This window comes from Salminus brasiliensis, chromosome 8 (assembly GCF_030463535.1).
Source record: "Salminus brasiliensis chromosome 8, fSalBra1.hap2, whole genome shotgun sequence".
Classification (NCBI taxonomy): Eukaryota; Metazoa; Chordata; class Actinopteri; order Characiformes; family Bryconidae; genus Salminus; species Salminus brasiliensis.
The window spans coordinates 9,886,856-9,900,819 of NC_132885.1; the positions used below are offsets into that span (position 1 = coordinate 9,886,856).

The window sequence follows — 13,964 nt, forward strand, 5'->3', positions numbered from 1 at the left end:
ACACGCCAGGCCCAATTACAGAGGAGCAGAAAACCAGGTGGTTCCTTAGGGCTGAAGACAAGGTGTCCTTTGGCTCAACGTCTGCTTTGTGAGTTTTTTCTTTCTTAGCAGACTGGTTTCTCCATCAGTGTGCAGGAGAAGTGCTTTCAGAGAAGTGGTGGTTTGCTTCCCGCTGAACAGAACAGGTCTGAGATGATCCAAGCCCTCCTACTTTAAGGCCTTGCTCTGTGTGACGGGGGCTTTCCTTTCCTCTGTCAAGTATTTATTAGCATTATATAAATCAGCTTTAAAAGCTCTCAACAGCTGGTACCCAACACAGTGGCGACGGCTTCATTCTTTTCCAACCGGCCTTGTACAGCACTCAACGGGTTTGAACAGGCTCCCGAAGAAAAAGGAGAAGGTGTTGTGTTTAGGAACGGCGAGAAGCGAACTTTTAATTGTCTTCTAGCAGAATTAGTTCCTGATTGATGGCCTCTTTCCCCTGGGGGCATTTTCCTTGCTCATTTCACAGCGAATTAAGCCATATGATGACTCGTGGTGTAAACCATGTCCGGGGCGAAGGCCTCCTGATGGGTGTGAATTCTTGTCGTCTCCTGAGCATGACTGTGCCATCTGTGAGCTGCTTGGCGTAATCTAATCTAATTTTTTTCTATAAATAAATAAATGGAGGAAAAAGGGAGCCTTCATTCTGTAACTGTGGAGCGAACACGAGTTTGATCTCATTACGTTACCTCAGTGAACTCGAAATATGATTTGCAGGAGCACAAGTACAGTATGTGTCATTGGCAGCCAGTTGCCAGTGGGAGGCTCTGTCAGTGTCTAGTTGTGTTTCTGGCTAGAAGTTAATAACCAGCCTGCTGAGAGGTCAGGGACTCCAAAGTGTCCTTCTGCGATGGATGGATGCATAGGTGTCTTGCCTTATTAAACCTATCAATTAGGAGCTGTTCCATTTCGGGGGACGTGCCAAATTCCACAAAGTGTGAATCTCCATTGCAACAATGCAAGGAATGTGTGCCAGTTGCTTTTGTGTGCTTTAGAGGGGCTTCGTTTTCCACTGGCTTTACATTTACAAGCTCTCTTACTGTTCGTCTCCTTGAAGAGAGCCATGAATGGCCTGTTATCTCTGTCTTGTTCAGCGGTGTTAAGGAGGACAGAGCCGTCTCCGTGATGGCAGATGTTCAGCAAGCCGTTTCTCATCTCCTGCCCCAAAGCCCCAGCCCACATTCCTCTTGCCTGATCACTCTCTGCAGGCTAAAAGACACTCAATCAGCATCCCCTCACAGAGGGACACTGTAGGCCGTTCCAGTTCAACCTCAGTGGTCTGGAGGGAGTTCTGAACACCAGAGAAGCCCAGACTCATTCTTGGTTTTTGGACTGGTCTGTTTGAGTGTCCCATGTTGGCCTTAAAATAAATGTGTGCTTTTTCAGTCTGACGACCCCTCTGCTAGCACTAACATTGCTGGGCAGCCAGCATGCTCAGAGGACAGCGCTGGGTCCCCAGCTCCAACACACCAGCTAACAGACACCTGTGCCGGCCAACCTTGCTTAAAAGGGATGAGGGGGAGAGCGCCGTCTAACCGCCGTCTAACCACTTTGCTCTCTCAGACTCCGGCCGCTGATGACAAAGCAGCATGGCTCAGGATTTGAACTTGCGACCCCCTGCAAGCGAGCACATTACACTGCTGAGCCATTCAGAGCCCCTCATGGCAGACTTAATTAAAAATCTTGAATGGAATCCATGTATTAATATATGGTTAAATATTATTTTTGTAATAAGCTGTTTCCCCTCTAATTTGGGGCCTTTATACTGCAACAGAGAGCAGGAATAGTCCACGCTGACGTTTGCATACTTTTCTTTTAAAAAATAAAATAAATAAGTAAATATTAAGGTCCGTCGGTAGAAAAGAGGCTCAGAAGTTCAGCTATAGATGCCTGAGGGAAACCCTGAAGTGTTGTATTTTAGTCTGAACTACTGAGGCACTTTACCCCCTAATAAGGCTGCAATAACCCAGCCTTATGAAGTTACTGTCAAATAGTAGGATATATTGCCATTAAACTCATGGCCAAATGTGACAGACTGGATGCGTGCAGACATTGTAGCAGTGGTCACTGAGATGTCTGTCCAAAATGTTTAATACTCTCATATCACTCTTATTATAGAATTCAGTATTGCAGTATTGTGGCTAATGGGGACGTTGAATGAGGACCAGTTACTCTATATCTAACACAATGCTCACATTAGATTTTTTGGTAAAGCTGAGGTCTCCCTCTATGCAGGATTTCACTGCAGGAATGAATGCACAGACATGAAGCTGGTTTTTCAGGACTGCAGTTTCACTACAGAACCCAGGAGATGCTGAGTAACTACTCTGTTACGGTTTCAGCAGGTCATGGGCTTTCTTCTGGGCTGTTGGGACACACAAACTATACGGTGTAGTCACAATGTCTGCAGTGAGTGGAGATCACATAAGCAAAGAAAGATTAGCATAAATACGCTATAGCTGTGTGGACACTGCCGTAAATGCAGAAACTGAAACTGCCTGTTCAAAGGAGTTTATATGTTTTGAGTTTATATAGGGGGATATGATCAGCTGCAACTGAAATTTCACTCTGTCTGTCTGTGTCTCCCCCGCAGACCACACCTGCCTCTCTCCGTCCTATTCCAGTGCCACCAGTGAGCCACAGTGATGTGAAAACAGTGAGGAAAGAGACAGAGACAGGTAAGAGTCTTTCAGGCCTGAACTTCAGCCTCTCCTGTAATCTGTATTTACTGTACTGAAATGATCTATGTTTTGAGCGATTCAAAAACTTCCAGACTGATTCATTGTTTTGGTTGTTTGATTTATCTGTTAGAATTGCTGTGTAATTAATACTTGTCAGAGACATAAAAGCTTCATTATCTCTGGTATTTTTAAAAGGATGGGCAAGCCCAAGCCTCAGGCATTCTGCAGCTTTTCCTTGACGAACATCCGCCAGTATTTAGCTCCCTCTAGTGGCAATGGCAACAACTACAAAGTCAGCAGCTCTGATTTATATATATATATATATAAATAAATACTGCCAAAAGAGATTAGGACTCTCTAGAGCAGATAAAAATTAACCTATTGACATCCTGTGTAATGCCCCAGCATTGAGCTGTAGAGCAGTGGAGCTGTGCTCTATGAAATGATGGATGGTGCTCCATCCAATACTTTTGGGATGAGCTGGGGAGTTGGGGATTAGGTGGTGTGGTGATCATCCAGCATCCTGACCTCACAAACGCTCTAGTAGAAAGCCTTCCCTGGACAGTAGAGAACTACTCAAACTAAAGCAGGATAAACTCTTTTTAATACTCTTAATTTCCCCCCAAAAAAATGAATTTACAGGTGTCCCAAAATGTTTGTACCAGGATTGAAGTCTCAGAATGGTTTAGGTGTTGGAAGTTTTAAGAAATTGTAAGATGTAAAGTGGGTTCAGATAACACATTTTAATGACCATCAGGCTCAGTTGTTGGTTCTGGAGGAATATCTGGCTCGTATGATGATTCTCGTCGCACATCTGGCTCGTATGATGATTCTCGGCGAACATCTGGCTCATATGATGATTCTCTACGAATATCTGGCTCATCTGAAGATTCTCGTCGAATATCTGGGTCATATGACAGTTCTCGACAAACATCTGGGTCCTCTGATTCTCGTCAAACCTCAGGCTCATTTGACCATGCCCGACAAACTTCGGGCTCTCATGGTGGTTCTCGGCAAAAAATTGTCATCTCCGATGGTTCTAGACAAACATCTGGTTCGGCTGATGGCAGACAATCCTCAGGTTCCTCTAACAGTAGCAGACGAACGTCAGTCATATCTGTAGATTCAAGAACTTCAGGCTCGGCTGCCGGTTCTGGAAAAGTGTCTAGCTCGTCTGATAGCTCCCAGCACACATCTAGCACGAGTGTCGGTGGCCGAAGAGTCTCTGGTTCAGTCGATGAAGGACACTACTCTGTGGAACTCAGGCCTGGGGCTTCTGGCCCACAAGGTGGGTCACAGAGCATGAACTGCAAAGCCGCTCTGTGCTCTCCGGTGGACTTCTCTCCCCGAAGCTGTGCATGAAATGCTGCCATGAAGCTTTTGAAGGGTCTGTTCTATAGGAGAACGTCATATTCATTTTGCATATTGCATGCAAATGCTGCATTGCTATGCTGTTTCATGTCAGTGAGGGGGAATTCCACCAATTTTGAAAAAATGACTATTCTGCATAAGATAATTAATGACATTTAGAGTGTTTTGATGTGAAATCCTGTGAGTTTTTTCTGGTATGCAGAGGTCAGTACCTACCAAAAGTGGTCCAAGAAAGATCAACATCATTAATGCGATCTGTGGAGGCCACACCTCACAACCTACTAGGCTTTTTAGTACCATAGCACAGGGCGCTTTCAGAGATCTTCTGGAGTCCATGCCTCTAGTGGTCAGATCTGTTGTGGCGGCACAAGGCATGCCTACTCAAAAGTAGTCAGATGGTTATAGCAGTGTTATGGCTGATCGTGATGGTGTATACTGTATAAGGCTGTATAAAACTGATTCATGCAACCATCTTCTGGTAATTTTCTCTAAAATTGAGCATTTTGCATCTGACAACTCTGAATGATCACATTATGCAGAAACCTCAACAAAATATGTGGAATTCCCTTTGAACTTTTTTTTTTCAAGAAGGTGCTAATGCTGGGGGATTAGGTTAATGCTAGGAGCTTCTGCCATTGGGTATTTATCTTAAAGGAATACTTCACTAAGAAATGCTAATGCTGCTAATTATGAATGAATGAAAGCCAAATGGGAACAGTTATCTTGATCACATAAACATTCACTTTCATTTATTGTTAACAGTATTAACATTTTTGCCTGGAAGGACTTCCTAAAGGAATATGGTGACTATTTAATGCCAGGTCTATTTATATGAGTTCATTATTGATTATGTTCTGATTGAGGAGGCTGGGCTTACTCAGCTTTTCCTTGCCTTTCCTGGTGTTCCCATTGATATTTCCAGCCATTCACAAATTGCATTTCTTGCATTTTTTCCAAGGGCCGGTTGCATGTCCAGGCTTTGTGTCCATCTAAATGCAGCTGTCTTACAGGCCCGACTGGTGCTCGAGGAGAGAAAGGAGACAGAGGAGAGAAAGGAGACAAAGGAGACCGGGGACCTGAGGGTCCCAAGGGAGAAGCGGGATCTGGGACAGGATCTGGAGGCCCCAAAGGAGACAAAGTATGACAACAACAGAGTTGTTTTCAGTTACTCAACATTGACATGTGTCCATAATACTGATGAAATACAAAGTGTATAAATGTTTGAAGTGTTTGAAAGGTTTGAAATATGGTGGAGGTTAGACCACACTGGAGGATAAGAGACCCTATGTGCTGATGCTTTCATCCTCCAGTCTGAGAAATGTTCTGAAAGGATTAATCTCAAACTTGGGATGTCAGAATGTTTAAGCATCTGTTACATTCGTGGCTTTGGTGGAGAAAGACATTTATCTTTTATGTGTGCTTTCCCAGGGTAGCGCAGGAGAGAAAGGAATGAAGGTATGTAATGATGATCATCTTACATAATGTACAATGTGAACATTACCACAGTGACATGTATCTATATTAGCTGTTTACACTTTAATAACACTTTACAAACGTGATTATGATAAATATTATGAATATTTACTGAGGCTCCTCAGCTCTTTAATTAATGTTTAACCTCTTTCTGCAGTCCCTCAAGTGGCCATCTTGTCTGCTATTCAGTCTGCTTTCACTGATGCTGCTAAATTTATTGTGTAAACTAATAGTGACCTAACAAACTTAGAAATGTGTAGATTTGTATGTAATAGGCAAATCGGTTATGTATTTATGTATCTTTTTGTTACTCTAATTGAAAGTAACAGTAGTAAACAATTACTGTACTCTGAACAAGCTCACACTCACTAGAGAAATAAAACAAAAACATAGTGCATCCAACAAGAGCGAAACTAAGGATGTCCCGGTGAAGCTGTTTTTACCCCGATCAAATCTGAGTCTTAGTATCAGCCGATTGTAATTAATGTATTAATAATACAGCCACACATTTAAGATATATAAGATGAGCTACTGATTAACACATTCAGTAAATTCCCCCTGTTTCTAGAATGAGACATTCTCGACTGATTGGTTTAGTTTAGGAGAGACCTTTCTTAAAATGACTGTTTTATAGTGTGTTTAATATCTTCTATCTATCTTATAATCCAGTCTGACTCTCCTCCCTGACCAAACAGCTCCCAGCTCCTTTACAATACTGCAGTCTAATCACTGTGTGTGTGTGTGTGTGTGTGTAGTGGTACACACTTTGGACTGATATATGTTGTTGTTGGTCTACTGGTGTGTTATAACTGGTGGGTAAATGTGCTGGCGTCTGTGTATTAGCATTAGTGTTAACCTCGGTATTGAATGGGCTCTTTAGTGCTGGTTTTAAAACAGAGAAATTCTCCCAACGATAAAACGGAGCGTTTCAGTGATGGTTTTATAAAGGTTCAGATTTTATGGTTTGTTTTCATGTTCCACTGTATAATAGCTCCACACTGCAGACTCTCAACTATTTTATTTACCTTCTGAGAATGTTGGGCAATAATCTCCATTAATGGCACCATGAGGACACCAGATGGTGCTCTAAACAACATGGTTAAAACAAAGAATTGAACTGGATTTGGATTAAAATAGCTGATCCTCAATCTATTAAACTGGATCAAATTGGGACATCCCTAGCAAAAACCTCATACGCTGTACCTACATAGTCGATTTTCTATTTCACCACCAGAATGGCCACTAGGGGGACTGCAGAAAGAGGAAAAAGAGGTTAAATACAGGCTTACAATTACCTATATACTTTGTACCAAACTGTAGCCTAACTGTAGCTCCCGTTTTTCACATCTTCTGTGGCCTTCTCAGGGTGCCGCAGGCTTTGGTTATCCTGGAGCAAAGGGCGACCAAGGACCACCTGGCCCACCGGGCCCTCCTGGCCCACCTGGCTCCGGTTCTGATGTGGTGGAGAGAGGGGATGGGTCTGTAGTCCAGAGGGTTGCAGGACCCAGGGGACCACCAGGACCACAAGGGCCTGCAGGCCCAACTGGGCCTGCGGGAGCTGATGGAGAACCCGTAAGTAGCTCCAGGCAGTGTTGCAGCGCATCATTTTGTGTGCAGTCAGTTTCGTTTGGTTGGACTGTTTTTGTGTGGGTTCTCTTTAAGTGGTCAGTAATTTGTCTTATTAAGGATTTGTTACTCTCATTTATCTTCATTAGTGACAAAAAACAACCTATTTTTAACTTTCTAGTTTACTAGAAATGCGTCTATATGTACCACAGTAAAAACAACAAATATAAAGCTTACTTGTTTCTGCTTCTTCATGATTAATTTGTTTAATTATGTGTAGTATAATTATACAGTACTGTGCAGAGGTTTTAAGCACTTAAGCACATTATTTAAAACCATTTATCTGAGAGTTTTAGCTCATAAGAATACCAGAGCATGTTAGAACAGATGCAGGTAAACATAATTACAGTACAACATAGCAAGAACTTCTCATTTTAAGCAGATAAACACTTACTTCTCAGATAAGGAGCTTTTTCATTCTAATTTTCAGAGGTGCCTAAAACTTTTGCAGAACACTGTACATACAGTACATGCAGTTCATGCACCAAACTCAAATGAATGTTATTATTGGATTGCTTGTGCTGCAAGAACAGTATGAGCACTTAAATTCAGTCAGGAGTCAGATATTGAAACAGACTGATTATGTACGGTTTGTACAGCTTAAAGAAGAGAAAGGCGTACTGTGACGTTGCGTTGACTTATTTAGTGCAGACCATGGCGAAAGTGTGTTCCCATCAGTAGTAAAATGAGCCAGGTTTTGCTTGAAAACAGACTATATAATATGTACTATATATATAATATATAATGTATACCTCCTCAAGCAGGCTATATACTATATAATATATTGTCACTGCCATTCTTAAACCTTGTATCTCAATTTTTGGCATTTTCCACTTATAAATAATGTGAATCTGGTAGGTGTTCTTTACATTGTGTTACACAGAATTTCCTGATAAATAACCCAATATAGAAATGCTCAATTGACTTCCATTGAAAGTTTAGAAGGTTTTTTCCTTCCCCTGTAAAGTTTTGGAGGCATTTTGGAGGTACAGTTTTTTTGCATGACAGCGATAGTATGCTCTGCTCATTTGTTGAAGTTGCGCAGAGGGCAGTCCCTATGTCAGTGCTCTGTGGTGTCATGCCCAGCGAAAGCAATTAATGTAACTGTAAGTGTGTGTGACAAAGGCACATTGTATTCTGCCCTTGAGACGTGGAGCATAATGCATGGGGCACCTCAGACACCGTGGGTTATATCTGGACAAATGTGCCATATAAATATTCCTCCTTGTGTGCTTTTATAGGGTGACCCTGGCGAAGATGGAATTGCTGTAAGTTCTCCTGAGTAATGCATTCCATAATGGAGCACTTATACAATGTGGACGTTGGGGTCAAGTGCATTTCTCTGTGTTCGAATGACTAACTTCCTTTCCTGTCTCATCCATTTTCCATCCTTCTCTTTCTGACTATTCCTCACACTGTATAAGGCAAGAGGCATTATACAGTCAACGGCCCATAGCACTGAAGGGCCACCGCACTGCACCAGATTTGATTAGCAGAATATTAGCTAATGAAGGCCTGCAACAGGTGGTCTCCCGTTGTGTAGTGCTGTGGTCCTCCAGGACTAGAAGTGTCCACCTCTGGCATGGGGGAAATTATCATGACTAACAAGCAAGAAATTGAACTTTTATTGGGCTCCTTAATGGTGCTTTTAAACCTGTTCATCTATTTCTATTGGCATACTAAATTAGATTCACTTGTATTTTGGTATATGGACATTATTCTTTCATTATGGACTGCATTCACTTTCATAAACAAGTAGAAAAGCTAATATGTGTAGTATAACACTGATCAATAATTTCTTGTGCAATTTATTAGGGCCCAGCTGGACCCCAAGGTTTTCCAGGAACCCCAGGAGACCCTGGAACTAAAGGAGAAAAAGTGAGCATAAGTTTGTTGTTTTTTTGTTGTTTATTAGTCATCAGTGATGTATTTTAATGCTTAAACATAATGTCGTCCAGCTTGGAGCTACAGTACCTTGCAAGCACAAAGCACATTATGCAAAATTGTTTATCTTGGTAAATTTGTGTCTTCCCTGTAAAAACACCATATATCATCATTATTATAGAAACAGCTTCTGATAAATACAGTACTTGGTATCTGGTGAGGTAGTTTTTTATCATCTGCACATTTGATTTAACTCGATTTAACCTTAAGTATTAATCAATTATGCAATGCTGGTGGTTGGGTGTTTACAAATAATGCAAAGTTTCCTTAAGTCGAGGTTTGAAAATGGTTTAAAAAATACAATTACTAAGAACCACTACTTATTGTATTAATATCGTTGGTATTTATTGTAATAACAGTTATTTTCATTTGCATATAAACACCTGCCACTCAGTTAAAGAGCTGTGTGTAAAACTGTGTGGTATTTTGCATTATTTCTCCATATTTCAGTGAAGAGAATGATTAAAACAATTTTATACATTCCTGAATACGCAACTGAAATACAAGGGTTGAGTGAATTTGCTGGGTAAAAAGTCAATAGCTTGTCAGCAGCTTGACCTGGATGATAAATGCTCTCTCTTTTTTTTTTTTTAGGGTGACAAAGGTGAAGGCCAGCCAGGACCCAGAGGACCACCTGGCCCTCCAGGACCTCCAGGACCCCCATCTCGCTCTGACCGGCCTGTAAGTAGAGATTTGATATGTCAGAGACTTGTGCTGGATTTCTTCTATACGTGCAACTGGAAAACTGTAAGAATCATCTTGTGTTTTACCTGCAGACCTTTGTGGACATGGAGGGCTCTGGGTTTGGTGATCTAGAAGGTTTGCGGGTGAGTTTGCATCAGTGCATTTAGTGTAAAGTTTTTTTACAACCGCGGGGATTTTTTTGTTTATATATTATTATATCTATTTTTTTTTCATTGCTTCATTGTAAATTCCTCTTGTCTCATTAATATCCATTAGGGATTGCCTGGTCTCCCTGGCCCACCTGGCCCGCCTGGACCCCCTGGACCTATAGGCCCTGCCAACACAGCAGTGTCCGCTGCTTCTGGTGGCTTTGGGCCCCCTGGTCCACCAGGACAGAACGGAGCTCCTGGAAGTCCAGTATGTCCTACAGAAATGTAACATTTTCTAATATACTGCCCAGGGATAGTGCTTCTTAAAATGGCTGCGTGTTCTGTTCTACAGGGGGTTTCTGGACCACCGGGTGCTGACGGCAAAGCAGGCCTGCCTGGCCCCAAAGGAGAGAAGGTAGGAGTGGATTAACACCTTAATCCCCGGGCCCCCCACTATTTTTTAGAAGAGCTGTGGGTTCACATCCATTAGTTTCCTTTGGATAAGAAGAATTTGCATGTTAAAAATAGACGAGATGATGATAATCCTGTATGGGATTTGAAACTGCTTGACAGGCCTAATTCTGCTCCTGCGAGGACACTGAAGTGTCAGTCATGTGTGTGATATTAAACACGCTCGTGTTGCTCTCGACAGGGTGATGCTGGTGAGCTCGGCCTACCTGGTGCAGTGGGAGAAAAGGTTAGTTCACACATACACACACACACACACACACACACACACACACATATGCACACATTCTGATGCAAACTCATGAAATACTTTTGGGTACCCACTCTCTCAAACTAGCAGTGCATTCATGATGTATTAGTCATGCATTAACGTGCACTGTTCACTTACAGCTGCACAGGACACTCTGTGCTGTGGGGAGGGGTTTTTCACCCACTGTAGGTGACCACATTCAGGTTTACCACATGTCCTGGTAAAACTGGAAAAACCTAGAAATGTAGACCTGTTTTTCAGTCATGGAAACTCCTGAAAAATTTTTAAATGTACATATCAAAGTCACATATCCATCAGAAACAAACATTGGGTTGACATCAAGCTCCAACATATAGATAGATGTTGAGGTTTAGTCCATTAACACCATGACTTTAAACCAATAAACATAACACTGCATGACAACTTTAGAAATTTTCGTTGTGTGAATTTACAGTTATGAGGTTTAGCAGACATTGGTTTTGGTCACCATACCTCCCAATTAAATTTAGTATTTTATGTCAGTGTGATGTTGGTATGTGATGTTGGTATAAGATGTTTGGTGGATTTGGTCACCCAACGTCATGTCCTACATTCAACCAGAGTTTAGCAACATCTAACAAAGTTGGAGGCCAGCTGGGTTTCAATTGCATTCGTCAATTGTTAAATTGTTAGCAACTGTTTATGTACATTTAGGGCTGTTTATGTACATTTATCACTAATAAATGAGACATAGTTTAACTTACAAAGCCACACATATGTGCAACTTAACTTCCCACATATGTGCCTAAATAACACTAGACCGCCCATCTTGAAAGTCAGCTTTTAAAGTCTTATATTTGAAAAACAACAAAAGGGATTTACAAAGTGATTTGCATCTCATCGCTGCCGTGCAAAAACCTTGTCTTTCGATTGTTGAATTTGGCAGTTCATTTTATTGTGTCAAATTTTCATGATGAATGGACCAATAGATATGATTTGGTTGGTTATTGGTCATTGATAATAGGAGTGTTTATAATAACTTTTAAACCCAGGTATCAAAAACTTTTTTGAGGTAAAATAGCCTCAAATAGTTAAAATAGAAAACTGAAATTACATAAATGGGCTAGAAAATTTCTTCTCCTGCCCTCCTAAAGCTCACTGCAGTCTTGTCAGACCTCACTGGTGTCTTGACTGAAGATTTTCCTCTGTGTGTGTTTTCTTTAGCAAGGCCTCTACTTTCCTGCCTCTCTTTGAACTCCTCTCTTTCTTCTCTTCATTCTCCACTGATAAAACAACTCTCAGCATAGCAGGTAGCAGGACTCTGTGAGCCTAGGTAGAGCCTTTCTTTATAGCGTCTTGGATGTTGGAATGGCTACGATGAGTGGAATGGCTGTGGTTGTGGTTATGAAGCTGATCATTTGTATCTCCATTTGTACATAGTGCTTTTGTTTAGTACTTGAGTGGCATTGTGCTGTATGGCTGGATATCCCACATTTATAGCTAGTGTTTGCTCCGAGCCCCATTGCTTCTATCACTTCCATGTACCTATTAAACTCATTATTATTCATTCTTATTTTATTTGTACATTAGTTCATTGTCTATTGTCAAATGTGTATTACTATAGATGTCATAAATATGTCATGGATTCCATCATCCCAATAGATGACTCAGGTATATACAGGACAGTACTAAAAACCCATATTGCTCCATTCTTACACGTTCTACCCTCATTTCTTGCCTTCCCCAAGGGTGCTCAGGGGCCTCCTGGACCTCAAGGAAGCCCAGGTCAGACTGGACTTGCTGGCCTTCCTGGACCAATGGGACCTGTTGGACCACCAGGACCTCCTGGACCTCCAGGGCCGAACTATCGTGTTGGCTTTGTAAGTATCAGCCGTTAAGTCCATTCTATTGAATTGGAGGAGATCTGTCTGCTGAGTTGTCTGCTGTCGTGTTCGGCTCCCAATAGTGTAAAATTCAGAGGTTGCATGGAGACTCCAGCAGTGGAAATGACTTTTCTTAAGATTAGAATAGTAATAAAACCTCATCCTTTCAGTGCTTGGGTGTTTCGCCATCTTTTGATACATATCTTGGTTATGTGTGACTCAATGCTTACAGTATATCTAGTATGACATTTGTGGTGGCTCTAGACAATTAGTTGTTTCCTAATATGGGAATGAAATTTCACTCTGTGTTCAGGATGACATGGAGGGCTCCGCTGTAGGTGTTTTCACAGGCACGCCTGGAGTCAGAGGACCAGAAGGAGTACAGGTTAGTTAATCTCCCTGATGTCTTTATTATCATTATATAGTTAATATTATTACTTCAATTACGGTTAAATGAATGACCTCTGTATTGTTGTAATTCATTATCAGGGTCCCCCTGGAATTCCTGGTCTGCCGGTAAGACTTTTGTTATACAGTCTTATTCAAAAGTTTGGCCAAAACGTTCTTACACTCATACATATTGGAAAATGTGTGTGCAAAAGTAATGGCACATTAAATAGGTGTCTCATAAGTGGCATATGTAAATTTCCTGTGGTTTCTTGCTTTTTTACCCTTACTGGTAAAACTTAGTAACAACCCATCCAGTTTGCATTGCTTTACATGTCGTCATGTTTGTAATTCAGTAAAATGTGTCATGTATACAGCAGTACCCAAACACCTACATAAGCCGCCTGTTTGTTCACACTGAAATGAATAAGTATGTGATTGTGTGTTTGTGTATGTTGTGCATTACAGGGCAAGCCTGGTCTATCTGGTATTAAAGGAGAGAAAGGCGATGAGGGACTTCAGGGAAGAGATGGCCGTCCTGGCCTGGATGGATTTCCTGGACCACAGGTATGGGGAACCCTTTAAAAAATGACTGACTTAGAGGTAATGATGCGGTAATGAAGGGCTTTGTGTATAAATTAATGTAATCAGTAAATTCATAAGTTCATAATTCTGCCATTTCTTTTGTTTTGCTCTGATAGCAGCACTGATTAGTTTGTTTGTATGTATCTGCATAACTTTATATCACTGAATATAAAACTTCTACAGCACAAATTAGGCTACTTCAAGCATGTTTTATCCCAGGTGTGGCGCAGTACACTTTGCTTCTGGTATAAAACGGAACATCTGTCAGACCATATTGCATAAAAGTGTATTGAGTATTTTTATTTTCAAGTTGTTATTTAAGGTATTAATAGCATGTATGTGATTTGGCCGAAAAATGCTTAGATGTCGTTTTACAAGCCTCTTTGCAAGAATGAAAACGAATGAATGCCCTGATTTTAAGTCCCAGTGATTGCTAATAACA

At 41.3% G+C, this 13,964-nt stretch overlaps 1 protein-coding gene across 4 annotated transcripts in view; it reads left to right on the top strand.

Annotated features, from left to right (window-relative positions):
* The window catches only part of col18a1a (collagen type XVIII alpha 1 chain a), a 102,072-nt gene that overhangs the window by 77,820 nt on the left and 10,288 nt on the right, over positions 1–13,964 (top strand). For 2 of the 4 annotated variants that reach the window (XM_072685558.1, XM_072685556.1), the window contains 16 exons: positions 2,636–2,720; positions 3,481–4,011; positions 5,105–5,232; positions 5,523–5,549; positions 6,933–7,139; positions 8,435–8,461; positions 9,009–9,071; positions 9,732–9,818; positions 9,914–9,964; positions 10,098–10,238; positions 10,323–10,385; positions 10,623–10,667; positions 12,416–12,547; positions 12,864–12,935; positions 13,040–13,066; positions 13,406–13,504. In XM_072685558.1, coding sequence (XP_072541659.1) covers positions 2,636–2,720; positions 3,481–4,011; positions 5,105–5,232; positions 5,523–5,549; positions 6,933–7,139; positions 8,435–8,461; positions 9,009–9,071; positions 9,732–9,818; positions 9,914–9,964; positions 10,098–10,238; positions 10,323–10,385; positions 10,623–10,667; positions 12,416–12,547; positions 12,864–12,935; positions 13,040–13,066; positions 13,406–13,504 — 1,785 coding nt within the window. The remainder of the gene's footprint in view (positions 1–2,635; positions 2,721–3,480; positions 4,012–5,104; positions 5,233–5,522; positions 5,550–6,932; positions 7,140–8,434; positions 8,462–9,008; positions 9,072–9,731; positions 9,819–9,913; positions 9,965–10,097; positions 10,239–10,322; positions 10,386–10,622; positions 10,668–12,415; positions 12,548–12,863; positions 12,936–13,039; positions 13,067–13,405; positions 13,505–13,964) is intronic. The other 2 variants (XM_072685557.1, XM_072685559.1) reach the window with 2 other exon arrangements.